At 46.8% G+C, this 13,657-nt stretch overlaps 7 protein-coding genes across 7 annotated transcripts; 3 read left to right on the top strand and 4 right to left on the bottom strand.

Moving 5' to 3' along the window:
• Positions 1 to 99: 99 nt before the first annotated feature.
• Positions 100 to 1,732, bottom strand: LY89DRAFT_63513 (uncharacterized protein). Its single transcript, XM_018211427.1, has 4 exons — positions 1,147 to 1,732; positions 977 to 1,065; positions 464 to 928; positions 100 to 408 (listed from the first exon to the last, which is right to left on the bottom strand). Exons 1-4 carry the CDS (start codon positions 1,555 to 1,557, stop codon positions 120 to 122), a joined length of 1,254 nt encoding a protein of 417 aa, XP_018071096.1. The 5' UTR covers positions 1,558 to 1,732; the 3' UTR covers positions 100 to 119.
• Positions 1,733 to 2,443: 711 nt separating this feature from the next.
• On the top strand, positions 2,444 to 3,850 carry LY89DRAFT_63501 (uncharacterized protein). Its single transcript, XM_018211419.1, has one exon. It carries the CDS (start codon positions 2,731 to 2,733, stop codon positions 3,679 to 3,681), a length of 951 nt encoding a protein of 316 aa, XP_018071095.1. The 5' UTR covers positions 2,444 to 2,730; the 3' UTR covers positions 3,682 to 3,850.
• On the bottom strand, positions 3,742 to 4,835 carry LY89DRAFT_684811 (uncharacterized protein). Its single transcript, XM_018214957.1, has one exon. The coding sequence runs from the start codon at positions 4,654 to 4,656 to the stop codon at positions 4,021 to 4,023; it is 636 nt and encodes a 211-aa protein (XP_018071094.1). The 5' UTR covers positions 4,657 to 4,835; the 3' UTR covers positions 3,742 to 4,020.
• Positions 4,836 to 6,420: 1,585 nt separating this feature from the next.
• LY89DRAFT_782019 (S-adenosyl-L-methionine-dependent methyltransferase) lies at positions 6,421 to 7,599 on the top strand (the record flags this gene model as incomplete). The annotated part of the gene is made up of 4 exons (XM_018222539.1): positions 6,421 to 6,837; positions 6,892 to 7,040; positions 7,103 to 7,257; positions 7,332 to 7,599. The coding sequence occupies 4 exons, from the start codon at positions 6,421 to 6,423 to the stop codon at positions 7,499 to 7,501; spliced, it is 891 nt and encodes a 296-aa protein (XP_018071093.1). The 3' UTR covers positions 7,502 to 7,599.
• A 97-nt stretch (positions 7,600 to 7,696) lies between these two features.
• On the bottom strand, positions 7,697 to 8,359 carry LY89DRAFT_733743 (uncharacterized protein; the record flags this gene model as incomplete). Its single annotated transcript, XM_018219839.1, has 2 exons — positions 7,697 to 8,184; positions 8,233 to 8,359. 2 exons carry the CDS (start codon positions 8,357 to 8,359, stop codon positions 7,697 to 7,699), a joined length of 615 nt encoding a protein of 204 aa, XP_018071092.1.
• A 1,266-nt stretch (positions 8,360 to 9,625) lies between these two features.
• LY89DRAFT_585378 (uncharacterized protein) lies at positions 9,626 to 10,911 on the top strand (the record flags this gene model as incomplete). Its single annotated transcript, XM_018209317.1, has 2 exons — positions 9,626 to 10,444; positions 10,501 to 10,911. 2 exons carry the CDS (start codon positions 9,626 to 9,628, stop codon positions 10,909 to 10,911), a joined length of 1,230 nt encoding a protein of 409 aa, XP_018071091.1.
• Positions 10,912 to 12,979: 2,068 nt separating this feature from the next.
• LY89DRAFT_585654 (heat shock protein DnaJ) lies at positions 12,980 to 13,198 on the bottom strand (the record flags this gene model as incomplete). Its single annotated transcript, XM_018209334.1, has 1 exon — positions 12,980 to 13,198. A coding segment is annotated over one exon (219 nt), but the record flags the coding sequence as incomplete, so codon positions are not given.
• Between the last annotated feature and the right edge of the window lie 459 nt (positions 13,199 to 13,657).

Below are 13,657 nucleotides of genomic sequence, written 5' to 3'. Positions count from 1 at the left end.
TACCGAGGACAACCACCAATATGTCATACTGTACCTCGCCGCACGCAAAAGGTCCCCAATGAAGCAAATCATGAAATAATATCGTCCGATTTTCCATTGCAGATAAGTCGGAATGTGTATTAATTGGCTCCTCGAATAAGAGCTTGACCGCCTCTCCAGACTCCAGTGATATTCATCGTACACCGAATGTCATCAGTTGGATCTCCCTTTACAAGTAAGAGATCAGCTTTCAACCCTTCAGCCAATCTCCCTCGATCATGTAAGTTGAATCTCCTGGCTGTGACAGAAGTAGCACTACTCAGTGCCTCTGCTGGAGTAAATCCGCACCTCCCAACATAAAGTGACAACTCCTGATGGAAAGATAAGCCGAACGCCGTGCCAGCAAGACCTGTTGCTGTATCGGTCCCACTGTCAAGAAGTCAGCAAACGCCGCATGCAGAATGTTGTGAAACCATAAGCTTACGCAACGATGTCCATCCCATTTTCTTTCAACAGCTTCACGGCTTGATAAGAATATTCCACTCTACACGCCGGTCGTCCCATCATCAATTTCTTACAGAAGCAACTTTTTCCCTCCTCGCCCAACAGCTTTTCGCTCAAGTGATGCTCCGCGTGCTGTTCCGAACTCTCATTTTCTTCCCCTGTGACTGAAGCTGCAACCACCAATGTAGGTATCAGAAAGCTGTTGTTCCTCTTGTAAGCAGCTACCAATTCCTGACTCGGGGGCTCGTCACAAAAACAATGAGCGAGACCATCCACGCCGGCTTCCAATGCAAGGATAGTCTCTCTCTGAGAAAGGGCGTGAGCAAGCGTCACAAGACCATGTTTATGCGCCGCAGTGACAACCGCAGCTTGTAATTCTGGACTTGGGACGGGGATTGGTTCTCCAAGCATCACGGAGCGGCTCTCTTGCATCAGTTTAATATAACTTTATTTGTCAGTAATGGTGAGATCGCAGCAGAAGAGGAGAAATTACTCAGCTCCCTTTTCAATGTTGGAAAGAACAAAGGCCTCTGCCTCGGACGGGCTCGCCAATTTTGGCCATGCTTTGATTTTCTCAGTCGCCTGTACTTCGCATTTCAGCTCTTGTTCGAATAAACATCTTCATTATAAAATTTTCTCCTTTGTATCAAATAAACAACTTACAATCTCTCTGTCCAACGTCGCTAAAAGTACAGGAGCAGGCCAACCACCCTCAATCGTTGCTGCATGACAAGAAGATCTGAAATCTGCCAGGTCCAACCTATTCTTCACCAGAGCTTTCAAGCTCTGGACGTGGCCTGGCTCATTAAACATATCAAGAACAGTCGTAACGCCGAATCCAAGCGCTTGTTTGAGCTCGGGTTCTCCGTCATGTGCGTGAACATGAGCGTCGATGAGGCCAGGAAGCACGGTATGACCCGTACCATCGATAACTGTTTCCGCCGCAGGAAGAGGAGAAGGAGTCATGAGTAGGATATTTGAGATCAAGCCATTCTTGAGAAGGATGCAACCATTTTGCGAAATGGTAGAGTTGCCGTCGAACAAGCGGACAGAGTGGATGAGCGTGCTTGCCATTGTTGCCGTCTATTGAAGAAAGTCGAGTTGATGGGCACCAGCATCGATCAGAAACGAACAAATGTCCAGCATATATGCTTTGCAAAGCTCCAGCGCTCTTGCTCGCATCGAGATCCTCTCTTTCCGGCACCTAATCGTCGGCTTAAAGCCAACGATTATTATTGAATCGCGCGCCATTGTGCCACAAGGGCGAACTCGGTTCGGAAGTCCGGAAGTCCGGAAGTCGATAGCCGAAAATAGCATGGAGAGCTTGTCGCGGGTTTTGCCTTTGATGCGAGGCGTCCGAGCGAGATCACTCTTTGATTGAGTGTAGCAAGTTGGATTTCATCATTCTTATTCATTCGTTGTTGAATGCGAGGATGTTATGATCATCATGTATTGGCTGTTGAGTGCGAGGAAGTGAGAGCATTAAAAAGATCCCGGGCAGATTCGGTCAGCGAACTAGTCACGTGCCAGTCTTCAGCTCTTTCTTCAAGGTTCTCTTGCGCAGGTCCAGTCACTTGTGCTCTTTTTCATCGCGACATATCGCTTTACTTTCCTTACGTTGCTGCAAATATTCGGTTTCTTATGACCATTGAACATGGCATTGAGTGCATATGACCCTCCCGTGTAACTAACCATATCCGGCCGGATGTGATGAGAAACAATCAAAAGTCTTGCATTTCCCATAATTGATAGATGCTCGTTGAAGTTTTTCAAATCTGGTACTTTGCTCTTGCATATTCCAAACCCTTTTTAAAGTTGTTGTATCTTGCATATAAGATTCATCACGTCGGACATAGCTAGGTGGCCCGTGCAGCAATTAATGCTACTTCGTCTTGTTCGAGCAAAGTCTTGTTGGAACTCTGATCGAAACAATTGCGAAATCTGCTACGAGGACTTTTCTGAAGAATTAATGCCGAGTTTCTCATGGTTGTCTTGACAGATGCTCGGAAATAGCTATCATAATTCCGAATGGCTTCAGCGTCCGGCCAAAATTCGCCGTACGCGCCACCAGTCACGACCCGCCGTACTCGATTTACACCAACGCTAGCTATCAGCTTCTAGGGATGTATTTAAGACGATTGACGTTGATTTATATTGCAACAACTGTTAGATTATCACTTTCTTCCTCGAGAAGACGTTTAAAGATTCTTGCATCAATCCATTGAAGACTGGCAGCCCACCTACGAAATGGTCACGATCAAAGCTATCCGAGATGCCAACAAATCCATCTCATCAAACTTCACAGTCATTTTCGTAGGCGCTACATCAGGCATTGGTCTAGGAGCAGTTGAAACACTGCTCAAAAGCACCACCGCATCGAAGATCTATATCATCGGTCGCTCGCAGTCAAGTTTCGCTCCAACTCTGGCAAAGCTTAAAAATCTCAATGCGTCCGCCGAGATCATCTTCATCGAAGCGCAAGTGTCACTACTCAAAGACGTCGAACGCGTCTGCACAATCATCAACACTCAAGAATCGACAATTGACCTGCTATGGCTGTCACAGGGCGGTCTCCCTGGAGGCCACATCTTGACACCAGAAGGGCTTTTTGAGTTCCTTGCCATTGGATACTACTCGCGCCTCTTGTTTATGTCCAGACTCGTACCTTTGCTCAACAAAGCATCAAACCCAAGAGTCGTCTCCGTACTTACGGCTTCACAAGAGGGCGCCATCAACACCGCCGACATGGGAGTTCTGGACCCAAAGAACTACAACCTATTTCCAACTATGAGACAAGGCGTGATGATGATGAGCTTGAGCATGAAAGAATTGTCGATGCAAAACCCCAAGATCAGTTTTGTACACACCAATCCTGGAATGGTTAGCACGAATGTACATCATAATTGGGCGAACAGCATGACGGGCTATTTCACGGTGTTCAGATGGTTGCTGGAATGGGTGTTGATTCCGTTGATGCATATCGTTGGTTCGACTTCCGAAGAAGCTGGCGAGATCGGGTTGTATGAATTGACGACCGAGAGATACGGTGTTGGCACTGGGAATAACTTCTTCAGACTCGATGAGAAGGCTGAGGATGCGGGCGCGAATTCTTTGTTGGAGAAATATGAGGAAGATGGCACGCAGAAGAAAGTTTGGGAGCACACGTTGGAAGTATTTGACAAGGTGCTGGCTCAGTAAGTGAGCTGCGTAGTGGATTATGTACATGCTATTTGATTTACTATGCTTTTAATGCAATTCGGACTCTTGCACTTCCATGTTCAACATTAGCTACACGTTCTCATTGTTTTTCTATACATGAAAGTTCATCACGTTGTCTATAGGTTGAATTAGTTGTTCAATGTCCCACATGTCTGCTCTCCACGTATTCATGCCAAAGCCTTGTCTTCAAAGTCTTGTCTTCAAAGTCTTGTTCTCAAAGTCTTGTTCTCAACGCTTCTATTCTCTATGCAAGCAACTCAAAGAAGGCAACGCTGTATAGCTCCGAGACTACTACTTCAATGACCTCGCAACACCACTCTACTTGGCGGGATCGGCAGGAGAAACCTCCGCCTCAAGAGCAGTAACAAGTTCCTCAAACGCCTTCACTACTAGAGCCTCATTCTCCTTGCCCCACGCCGTCAGCGTCGGTTCTCCAAGCTTCCCAGTAGTAGCCGCCACGACAGTCTCATCAAATCCCGCAAACGCCAACTGAGGCCTCGTCTCAACGACCTTCATCTCGATCCTCTCGAGCACATCCTTCAAATGGCTACTAACCTGACTTCCCCCATGGCCTCCATACGAGACGATAACAGCAGGCTTGTGCTGCGTTTCGTGGTACAGGTAATCGAGCGCATTCTTCAAACCGCCGGGGATGCCGCCGTGGTACTCGGGAGTCACGATGATGTAGCCGTCGTAGGGTTTGATGGCTTCGGACCACTTCTTGGAGTGTTCGTGTTCGAGTTGGGCGTGGGCGGGGACCATCTTGGGGAGCACTTTTTCGTCGAAGATGGGGAGGTTGAAGGTGCCTATGTCGATGGTTGTGAGGGTGGCTTTGTTTGCTGATGAGGATGTCGAGATGGCTTTCTTGACGAATTCGAGGACGTTGGGACCCACGCGGATGGCGCGAGTGCTCCCTAATACGAGGGCTACTTTCTTGGAAATTTCGACAGTCATTTTGATGTTGTTGCTGAGATTGAAGGTTCTGTTCGAAGTTGGAAGGAGAATATTTTTTGATATTAATCGTTTACTAGCTAGAAGGGTGACCTGTACGTCTTATACCCAGCCCCAACTCAGAGCGATGAATCCTCTTGACAATTATCATTATTCACGTGCTATAACAGCTTTGTCAAAACACGAGGAGGGTTACAAAGCGCTCGGAAATCGTTGGACTCCGTCCTTTATCACAGCAGGGCGAAACGCAGAGTGGTCCAATAAGAGTGACTTCTGATGGTTGGCCGATGTGTTAGCGCGAAACTCGTGACGAGACGCAGCGAGCAGCCAATCCAAGATGTTCGCGCGCATTCGGAGTGGAGACGCTCCGAGCGTAGTGGAGCACACTTTGTACGCAAGTCAACATTGACGGCTCGATGAAGGGTTCATAATTTATAATTCTGAAGTAGGTGCCAGAACAGTTCTCTTAAAAGCGCATTTTGTAAGGCATCAGGCTTAGTTATTAAGTGTTACCTCGATGTCTCTCGTTTAATTTTCGATTTCTCATAGCGCCTCCATAATTCAAAGCCTCTTCGCCTCACGTCTTGATGGTCCTCCGATTGATTTTCTGTCGAAGGAGAATGTAGTCACATCTTGCCTTCATATCTGTCATTGTATAGTACTTAGGCTATTGTCTTTCGCACCTCGCAAGCCAATAGAGAACCATCATTTAGATTTTTAAAAGCACCTAGCTGCTACCACCGTCTAGAGAGTGGCATAATTTATAGCCAGGCTCTTCTTTTGTCCCTTCCTATGCGAAAATATTAGCTAAAGATCCAACGATGACAAGTTATTTAAAGCGTGGCTTAGTTATCCTATTTGATATTCGACGCGTGGCATGCGACATGCGATATGCGATATTCGAGATGCGATATTAGAAAGTTCAACAACCACCGCAAGTGAAGCGGAAGTATTTTATTAGTTAAAGAGATAAAGAATATCCAGAACAAATGATGCTATGCCAGCAAGCAGTTGACTGCTCAAACATAGGGTGCGAGAAGCCAATCGCCTGGGTTTCTGAGCTGTGCAAGCAACTTCTGGTCGAGAATGTTAGAGCAGAGTGGGTCATAGAATTAACTCAGCCATTTCACGTTATACTAGTACGGACACCATCTTTCTGTTTGCCAAAACGTTACGGCGATCGGTCAAGAAATGGGATTCCCATTTCGTCTGAATTCATCTTGTAGGCAGCTCAAACGAGTGACTGCCGATGTACTTGGAATGGATAATGACAATTCGAACGTAACCATTTCATGCGGCAAAGAAGGATCACCTTTCATCGGAGGTTTTCGTGTTACGATGGTAGTGAAGATTTCTCTGACAACGACATCTTGCTTGCTAGCTTTAGCGACTCTAAAGGCTAGCTTATTGGCTAAGACATTACTGTCCTGCTCTTGTGTAACAAGCTGGGAGAGCATTCGAGGTTAATCAAGTAATCGAATCATTCACAACAGGGCTATACTTGGTTATTTTCAAAGAATATCAGCGGTAAGCTATAACACGGTTGGCTCTACCGTTTGGCGAATATTCGTGCCCTGTATTTCTAACTCGCTTACGAGGTTACTAGCCTCGCGTCCCCTATTTCAAATACCGCTTTCAGCCTAATCCCTTTCGGGCCCAGATCCCGTATATCTAAGTAAGCACTCAGTTTATTCCGTCTACCATTCAATAGATATTCATCACAGCCTAACTCACCTCATCTGCGTTACACGATAAGAGAAGAAAAAGATGTCTGAAGCTCCTCAATCCCGCCAATTAGACCAAGAAACAGGCAACACACCTGCCCCCCAGCACACGAAGATTGATTGGTCCAACCTCCCCGAAAATGTCTTCAAGTCCATGGAAGCGCGCACAGCATCCACATGCGCCGCATATCTCCTCCCAACTCTCAAGGAGATGAAAGCAGAAAATCCTCAGTTGACTCTCCTGGACGTCGGTGCAGGTTCAGGCTCAATATCCGCCGAATTCGCACAGCTCGTCGGACCGAACGGCCATGTCACGGCCGTGGATCTTAATCCGGGTGTCATCCCACGCGCCAAGGTCGTTGCGGAGCAATGGAGAGTGTCGAACATCTCGTTCCAGACGGCGGATGCATATAAGCTGGCGTTCGACGATGAGACGTTCGATATAGTTCATTGCCATCAGGTTCTTTGACCATATCTACAACGGAAATCTCATGATCTGAGCTAACGAAACTAGGTTCTCGTTCATTGTAAGAATCCATGGGAGATTCTCCGTGAAATGCTGCGTGTTACGAAGCTGGGTGGCGTGGTAGCTGCACGAGAGGGAGACCTTGAGACTGAGGTGATGTGGCCACCACTTCCTGGACTGCTGAAGTTTCATCACGAGTGCGTCACTTGCCATGATTTTGATCCTTTTTCTAGCTTCTCTGCTAACACTATATGTACAGCTTCGAGGTAAAGCTTATTACAGACCGTGGCGGACATAAGAATGCTGGAAGACAGCTCCTTTCCTGGGCTCTGCGAGCTGGTGCGAAAAGAGATCAGATCACGACGAGCTTTGGCACTTGGACGTACACCGAGCCAGAAGATAGAAAGATGTGGGGTAAGAGTCTTCATGCGTCCCTCTGGAAGTTTCTCAACTGTGAATTGGTACTAAGACTTCGTGCTTTTGTCTAGCTACGAGTATGATGGAGGTGGCACTTGGCCCAATGTTACGGGAGAAGAACGTGAAGGCGGGGGTCGCCGAGGCGGAAATGGATGAGATGCGCGAGGCGTGGGCAGAGTGGATGAACCTAGATGAGGCGGTAATGGCACAGCTACATGGAGAGGTTGTCATTCGAAAGTAGTGCACATGTAAACACGGTCTGTATGGCAAGCATGGTGTGATTTAGGCAAAAAGTAAATGAGATTTGCCAAGTCTAAAAGCAAACGCCAGCCACCAGAGACCTGCACCTTCAGCTATATTGGCAATACAACATCCCTAACCTTTGCCCACCCCTATGTTCAGACCAACTGAATACTCAGCTTCTCCAATCGCAAACTCATTTTTTCTCGTCAACTTTCTTAGCGACCTCGGTGTGGTCAACTAACACACTTCCAGGACCACCATGAGAATAAGCCCGAACCATACGAGGCGCCTCTCCCGGCCTGTTCGCGTTCATAGCTCGGTAATCATCGCACAGGTAGCGTGCTATGTACGAAAAGCCCGCGATATCATTGATCGCAAGTCTCAAGTAGTGCCCGGGAGGGTGGTTGAACAAACCTGTGATGTCCTTCCAGTCCGCAAGAAAAGCTTTACCGCCCAACCATGCAGCCAGAATATGTACGTATGCAGAAGTACCGTCGAGGCCAACCGGGATCTCGCTGAGGTGGACGTCGATTTGTGATTGAGGGAAGCCCTCTTGCTGGATGTCGCGGAAGGTAGAGCAAGTTGCGCCGAAGAGGCGCTGAGAAGCAGGGCCCAGCTGCTCGAAGATCTGATACTGGATGTCGAAGTTGAGCTTGGTTACGAGCAGGCTTGCTTGCTGGACTGTAGATTGGTTAATTGATAGTTGCGCAACACATGTGGGGCTCTTACCTCGCGGTGGCTTATTTTGCTCATCTTCAATTTCCAACGCTTTGTCCGAGCTCTTCTCTGGCATTGGGTTCGGCTGATCGGTCATGTCGCAAAGTGATTCTGGGTGGATGTTCAGTTCGAAAGGCATGGTAACAACTCTGTGATTTTGTATTGTGTGTGTTTGTCGATGATGTAAAGTTAATTGCGAGTGGAGTGTTACCGAGTTTATATGGGCAAAAATTCAAGCACAAAGTCGGCTCAGGGCTAGCGCTCTAATTCCAATTGATTGAGTACGCAACATTAAAGTCTGGGATGAGCTTAGCGGTGCGAAGAGATCGTCTAGATCAAAGCTACGGACTTAGCAATGCAGTAAATTGAAAGTCTTATGATGAAGCACAATTACTAGATACAACTGGTTCAGCTTTACGTCTATCAAAACTGAGGTTTCATATCTCATAGCCTTCCCAGAAGCCCCACTCTGTTCTCACATACCCGCATATTTTTCTCTAGTCTTGTACTCGAAAAAGCAACAAATTCCAAAGCCAGCCCCAAACAAATTAAGGTAATGATCAAAAAGTCAGTCATTTTCTTATGGTAATGCGATTACTTACTTCTCCTTGAAGGGAGCAACTTCTGAAGCACAGCTGCAATGATATTCGCTCGTCCTATCAGAGACAGGAAAATGAGACACAGCATTAGAGTCAGGCCATAGAGGTAATCTGTATACAAATTTCTCGGGAAAATTTATTGGGCGTGATGTCGGCGGGCTCAATTCTCTAAGCCATCGAAAGGCAGGTTGATGTCTCGTTCTTGGGATCTGCAATATCTGCCATTCTTCGAAAACTTCATATTGTATTCGAGAATTGCCAATGACCACAGAGCAGATTTAGGTGTGAAGTGAGATGTATTAAACTAAGAAAGTGCTCACTACGTAAAGTAGCACGCAAGTTCTGTACATGCGACTAGGACTCTCAATGCAGGGTTTCAAGATGCTTACCTACATAGACATCCATGTCGAGCTTCCGACGCATCTAGAGTTGGTGGATCTTTGATTTCGGAAGTTCTACTGGTTAAGATTCTAGACTTTGCACCAATGCCAACTCGCAGATGCATAAACTTATTAAAACTGAGTAATGATTTGCCTCGCTTTCGGAAGTCAAGCCAATATATGCACTGCTTGCATTCAGAGCGTGTGGTACGCTGGTTGAGCAGGGAATAAGCTGCAAGTTACGCACCTTGCAGAACCATACATTTATAGCCGAATGTTTGCCGAGTTGACGAATTGTGAGTAAAATTGTGCCGGACTCGGCGCCTGCTTGAATAGACCACGACGGTAGATCATACGACCTAAATTCCACAGCATCAAACACAAACTCCCAAGGAAATTTCGTTCGCATGTACTTCAGATTCAATCATGTCTCTTCCCGGCAGATTTCGCTTTGCAATCATCGGCTCAGGCCCAGTCGGCAAACTTCTCATCGCATCAGTAAAGCAGCATCCACGCATCGAATACGTACAATATGAAGCCGAGACACTCTCCTTACGACCTTCATTCGGATATGGAATCGGCCCTCAGACATTCGCTACGGTGAGAATACTAAATCCTCCTATCTGGAAGAAGATTTTGGAACAGAGTTTTACTTCGCCGTATTGGATGCATTTCCTACATGCGACAGATGACAATGTAAAGTTGCCTGCTGTTGCTGTGACGGAGGAGTTGGGTGTATATGGGAGGATAGGAAGACAAGAGTTGATGGAGATGTTGGATGACTTTGCGCCTCGTGATCATGAGGTGAAGTATGGGATGAGAATGAAGGATGTTAATCGAGGTGAAAATGATAGGGTTAAGCTCAGCTTCGAGGATGGGACGGAGGACGTCGTGGATGCTGTCTGGACATGTGATGGGATGAATTCAATGGGGAGGAAGCTCATCCAAGGTGACGCTTATGAATCTGCTGAGTATTCTGGTATCATTTGCTTTCGAGCAAAGGTTGAGACTGGAAAAGTTGAAGCCGCGGTAGGGGAAGTATTAGCCTCTAAAACGCATATGTTTATTGGAGGCTCCGGATATTTCGTCTTAATCTTCCCCATTTTTGAGGCGAAGTATGTCAACATCGTGGGGTTCACGCGTGAGAATGAGTTCAAGAAGAGGGAACGAGCGTGGAAAACACAGCTGAGTGATATGTTGGCATATTTTCCTGGAGCAAATCGTACACTTCTTAAACTTCTCGAGGTAAGTGTTTTCACATTTGCGCTTGTCATGGAATGGTAGAGCTCACGTGGAAGTAGTTGATTTACAAGGAACAAGACTGTCAATGTCTAGATCTCATGGTCATGAAAAAGCTTGGACTATTCTACAACAAAGAGCTTCGTATGACCAGTTTTGGCGACGCAGCTAACGGGATGCCGCCTCACATGGGAGGATCGATGTCGACTGGCTTCATTGGAGTGACGACATTTCTGTACCAAGAGCTCAACCCTCGAATCGAATCACTGAGTCCTCAAGCAAGCAACGCAGAGATTGCAGAAATCGTGATGGAAGCATCACTTGAGTACGAAGAGAAACATAGGCCTCTAGCACAGAAACTCTGTGATTATTCAATCGAACAAGGAGACATCTTCACTGGAGGAGTGATTGATATCGATGAAATAACAAGGAGACCAAAGTCGTTATGGGAAGCTGCAACTTTGCAGCGGTGACGGCAGATTGAGGGAGTCAGAAGCCGATTAAGAGCGTAAAGGGCGACGAAACGCGATCGTGGAGAGATGACTATCATTCGGCAGGAGATTGCATTGACTCTTCATATAAATCTCAGGTTTCTTCGGTATCATCATTCGCAGAATCAGTATACTTCTCAACTTCATCAGACTCTCCAGTCTCGGCTTTTGTCGATTTCTCCTTGCCTTGCTTCTGTTCACTCTTCCCAACATGCTCAAACAGGAAAGCAGTAGCAGCAAGTTGAGCAAGATTACTGCTGAAACCTGCCCAAACACTTTTTGACCACTCTTGTGCATAGATAAGCGGAGCCGTGATAGCGCCTGCTAAGCCCAATGTCCAGCATATGTAGAATAGTGCACGAACAGGTAGATCCTCGTCCCCTCGCAAATATGGAACCATGAGGTAGTATAGTGAGCAGATAGCTATTATTGATTGTGAGAGCAGCGAGTAGTAGTTGTTATCTCCGACTTGAGGTGGAGGACTTGGCGGTGGGTCTTGGAGAGAGTAGGTAGTGGTGATTGATGTTGCGACTGCTGCGAGGACTAGTATGAACCATGCGGTGGTCTGGAGACTGAGGCAATGAATGATTGCTTTTCCCAAGAAGCTGACGAACTTGCGAGGTAGTCCAAGAATTTTCCATGTTCCATGGTTTGACTCCAGTGTTGGTTTCGGAGTTGAGCGGGAAGGAGTGCTTGATGGCAAGCTTTCAGATTTTAAGCTTTCAGCTTCTGGATCTGGTTCTGTTATTGTCGTGGATGGGGTGCACACTTCGGACACCGAAGAAGGTGTAGACGGCTTCGAATCGTCCGAGTCGACGTCTTGAGTGCTTGTAGCTTGTATTGAGGGATCAATCATGTCGTCTCTTGATATTGTTATGTCGCTAAGTGTCGGTACCTTTGGATCGAGATGCTCGTCTTTGTAGTGGCGAAGAATTAGGCGCATATCAGAGAATGATTCTGGACAGCTTGGGCACTTCAGTTCTTGAAGACGCTTCTTTCTAAACAGGTATCTTTCCTTGGTCACCTCGTCGAGACAAGTCTCGAGGGTGACAGCGGAAATCTGAATCGAGCAGCATTTCGGAGGCCATAGCTCGGCAGAGACTAAAGCTAAGCGGACAGATGTTGACAGACAGGAGATGCACCATAAGTGCTTGCAGCTCAGGGATACAATATTGCTGGTATTAAGTTGGGCTAAGCAACAAAAGCATTTCGAGCTGCGGGTTGGATGTACACGGCGACCCTCAAAAGTGTTGCTTCGTGACGGACCCCCATCACCAGCAGGAGACAGCTTTACACTATTACGGGATAGTATTTCAGAGACGTCGAGAAATCTCGAGTGCTTGGTAGAGGCATAAGCTTCAATGTGAGCACGATTTCTCGAAAGGCTTCTTCGTCGATTCCGACTGGTCGAGCGACTTCGGTTTGTCCGTCGACTTCTATAACCCTCTTCTTCTTCAGAGTCACCATAATCTGATCCCATGGAGTGGTGCATCTGTCTGATAGATTGGTTCATATCTTCAGAAGAGGTCGTCCTTTGCAATTTGGGTTTATCAGAGACACTGAATGACTCGCCTCCGAATCGCTTAGAGGAGGTTGGACTTTGTGTTGTGTTTCCTTGTCCACTTTTTGCTTGTGTCTCTCGAGATTTCTGCATGTATCGTGCTGCAAGATCTCTATGCTCCTCCCATCGATCATCGTCCGCAGCAGCACGACGCGCTGGTCGGCGGTTTTCCACGTACTTGTCGTCCCTTTTTGGAGCGAAACTGTCAGCTTTCTGTTTTCTTTTCACAGCGGACGATTTCTTCGAAACATTCTCCATCCTGGGTCCTATCTTCCGAGCGTAGGCTGGGGGTGGTTCCGACTCGGAAGAGGAAGAATATTGAGCCCGCAGTCTGCTCGTATGAAATTCCCTTTTCCTCGAAGAATAATCGGAAGTGTGTTTCCCCTGTCTGGGCTGTGCTTCCGTAACCTCATACTCGAATGGACTGCTTCCTGGTGTTGGATTTTCTCTTCCCATTAGCTTCTTTAACCCAGACAGCTTGACCTCATCGTCGTATCGCTGTCGCTTCGAGTCATCGCTGAGAATCTCGTAGGCTTGTTGAATCCTGAAGAATTCATCTCGTTTAGCAGCTTTCAAGGCCGGATCCTGGACCTTGTCTGGATGGTGTTTAAGAACGAGTTTTCGGTGTGCGGTCCTGATCTCTGGAAACTTTGAATGCGCGCTAACCCCCAGAACGAGGTACGGATTCGTCGAAAGTGATGTATTCATCGTAGGAACATGGGATTATCTAGTTTGAAGGGCAAAACGTTTGAAAACAAAGGAAGAAGGAACGAAAGAGGGAGAAGAGCAAAAAGTCAAGATAAGGCTGCGCCTCATGGTGTTTTCAACCTCATGATCAGCCAGGCTCCGCCACCGATGCAGCACAAATGAGGCTGCATGAAGCTAGGCTTAGTAAGGAGCCATACATGAGATGCAACCTCAAAGTTGATACAATCTAAGGTACTAAGGTGTAGATATGGTTCAAAATGAGACACGAACGGGATTATAAAGTTGAAATGAAGCAGGATCGAAAGAAGATTAAGTGTTAAGAGAATAGTTCAGGCGCTAGAATGAGGGACTTGAAGGAGATGGTGTGGTGTGATAGCGATCAAAAAGATAGGCTTTAATCACTGCAATTATAGCGCTTTTCAGGGAGAAATGACATATTGCTCACTAAAATCATTTCCT

The sequence above is a fragment of the Mollisia scopiformis genome (assembly GCF_001500285.1).
Source record: "Mollisia scopiformis unplaced genomic scaffold LY89scaffold_12, whole genome shotgun sequence".
NCBI lineage: Eukaryota > Fungi > Ascomycota > Leotiomycetes > Helotiales > Mollisiaceae > Mollisia > Mollisia scopiformis.
Note: the sequence above shows the minus strand (reverse complement) of the source record. Positions and strands in the feature narration are given on the sequence as shown.

Bases quoted from the DNA above. Each gene is read 5' to 3' on its own strand.
- LY89DRAFT_63513 (XM_018211427.1), bottom strand. From the start codon at position 1,557: ATGGCAAGCACGCTCATCCACTCTGTCCGCTTGTTCGACGGCAACTCT. The intron at 1,066-1,146 runs GTAAGTTGTTTA...TGCGAAGTACAG, and splicing joins CGACGTTGGACAGAGAGATT to GCGACTGAGAAAATCAAAGC. The intron at 409-463 runs GTAAGCTTATGG...ACTTCTTGACAG, and splicing joins AATGGGATGGACATCGTTGC to TGGGACCGATACAGCAACAG.
- LY89DRAFT_63501 (XM_018211419.1), top strand. From the start codon at position 2,731: ATGGTCACGATCAAAGCTATCCGAGATGCCAACAAATCCATCTCATCA.
- LY89DRAFT_684811 (XM_018214957.1), bottom strand. From the start codon at position 4,656: ATGACTGTCGAAATTTCCAAGAAAGTAGCCCTCGTATTAGGGAGCACT.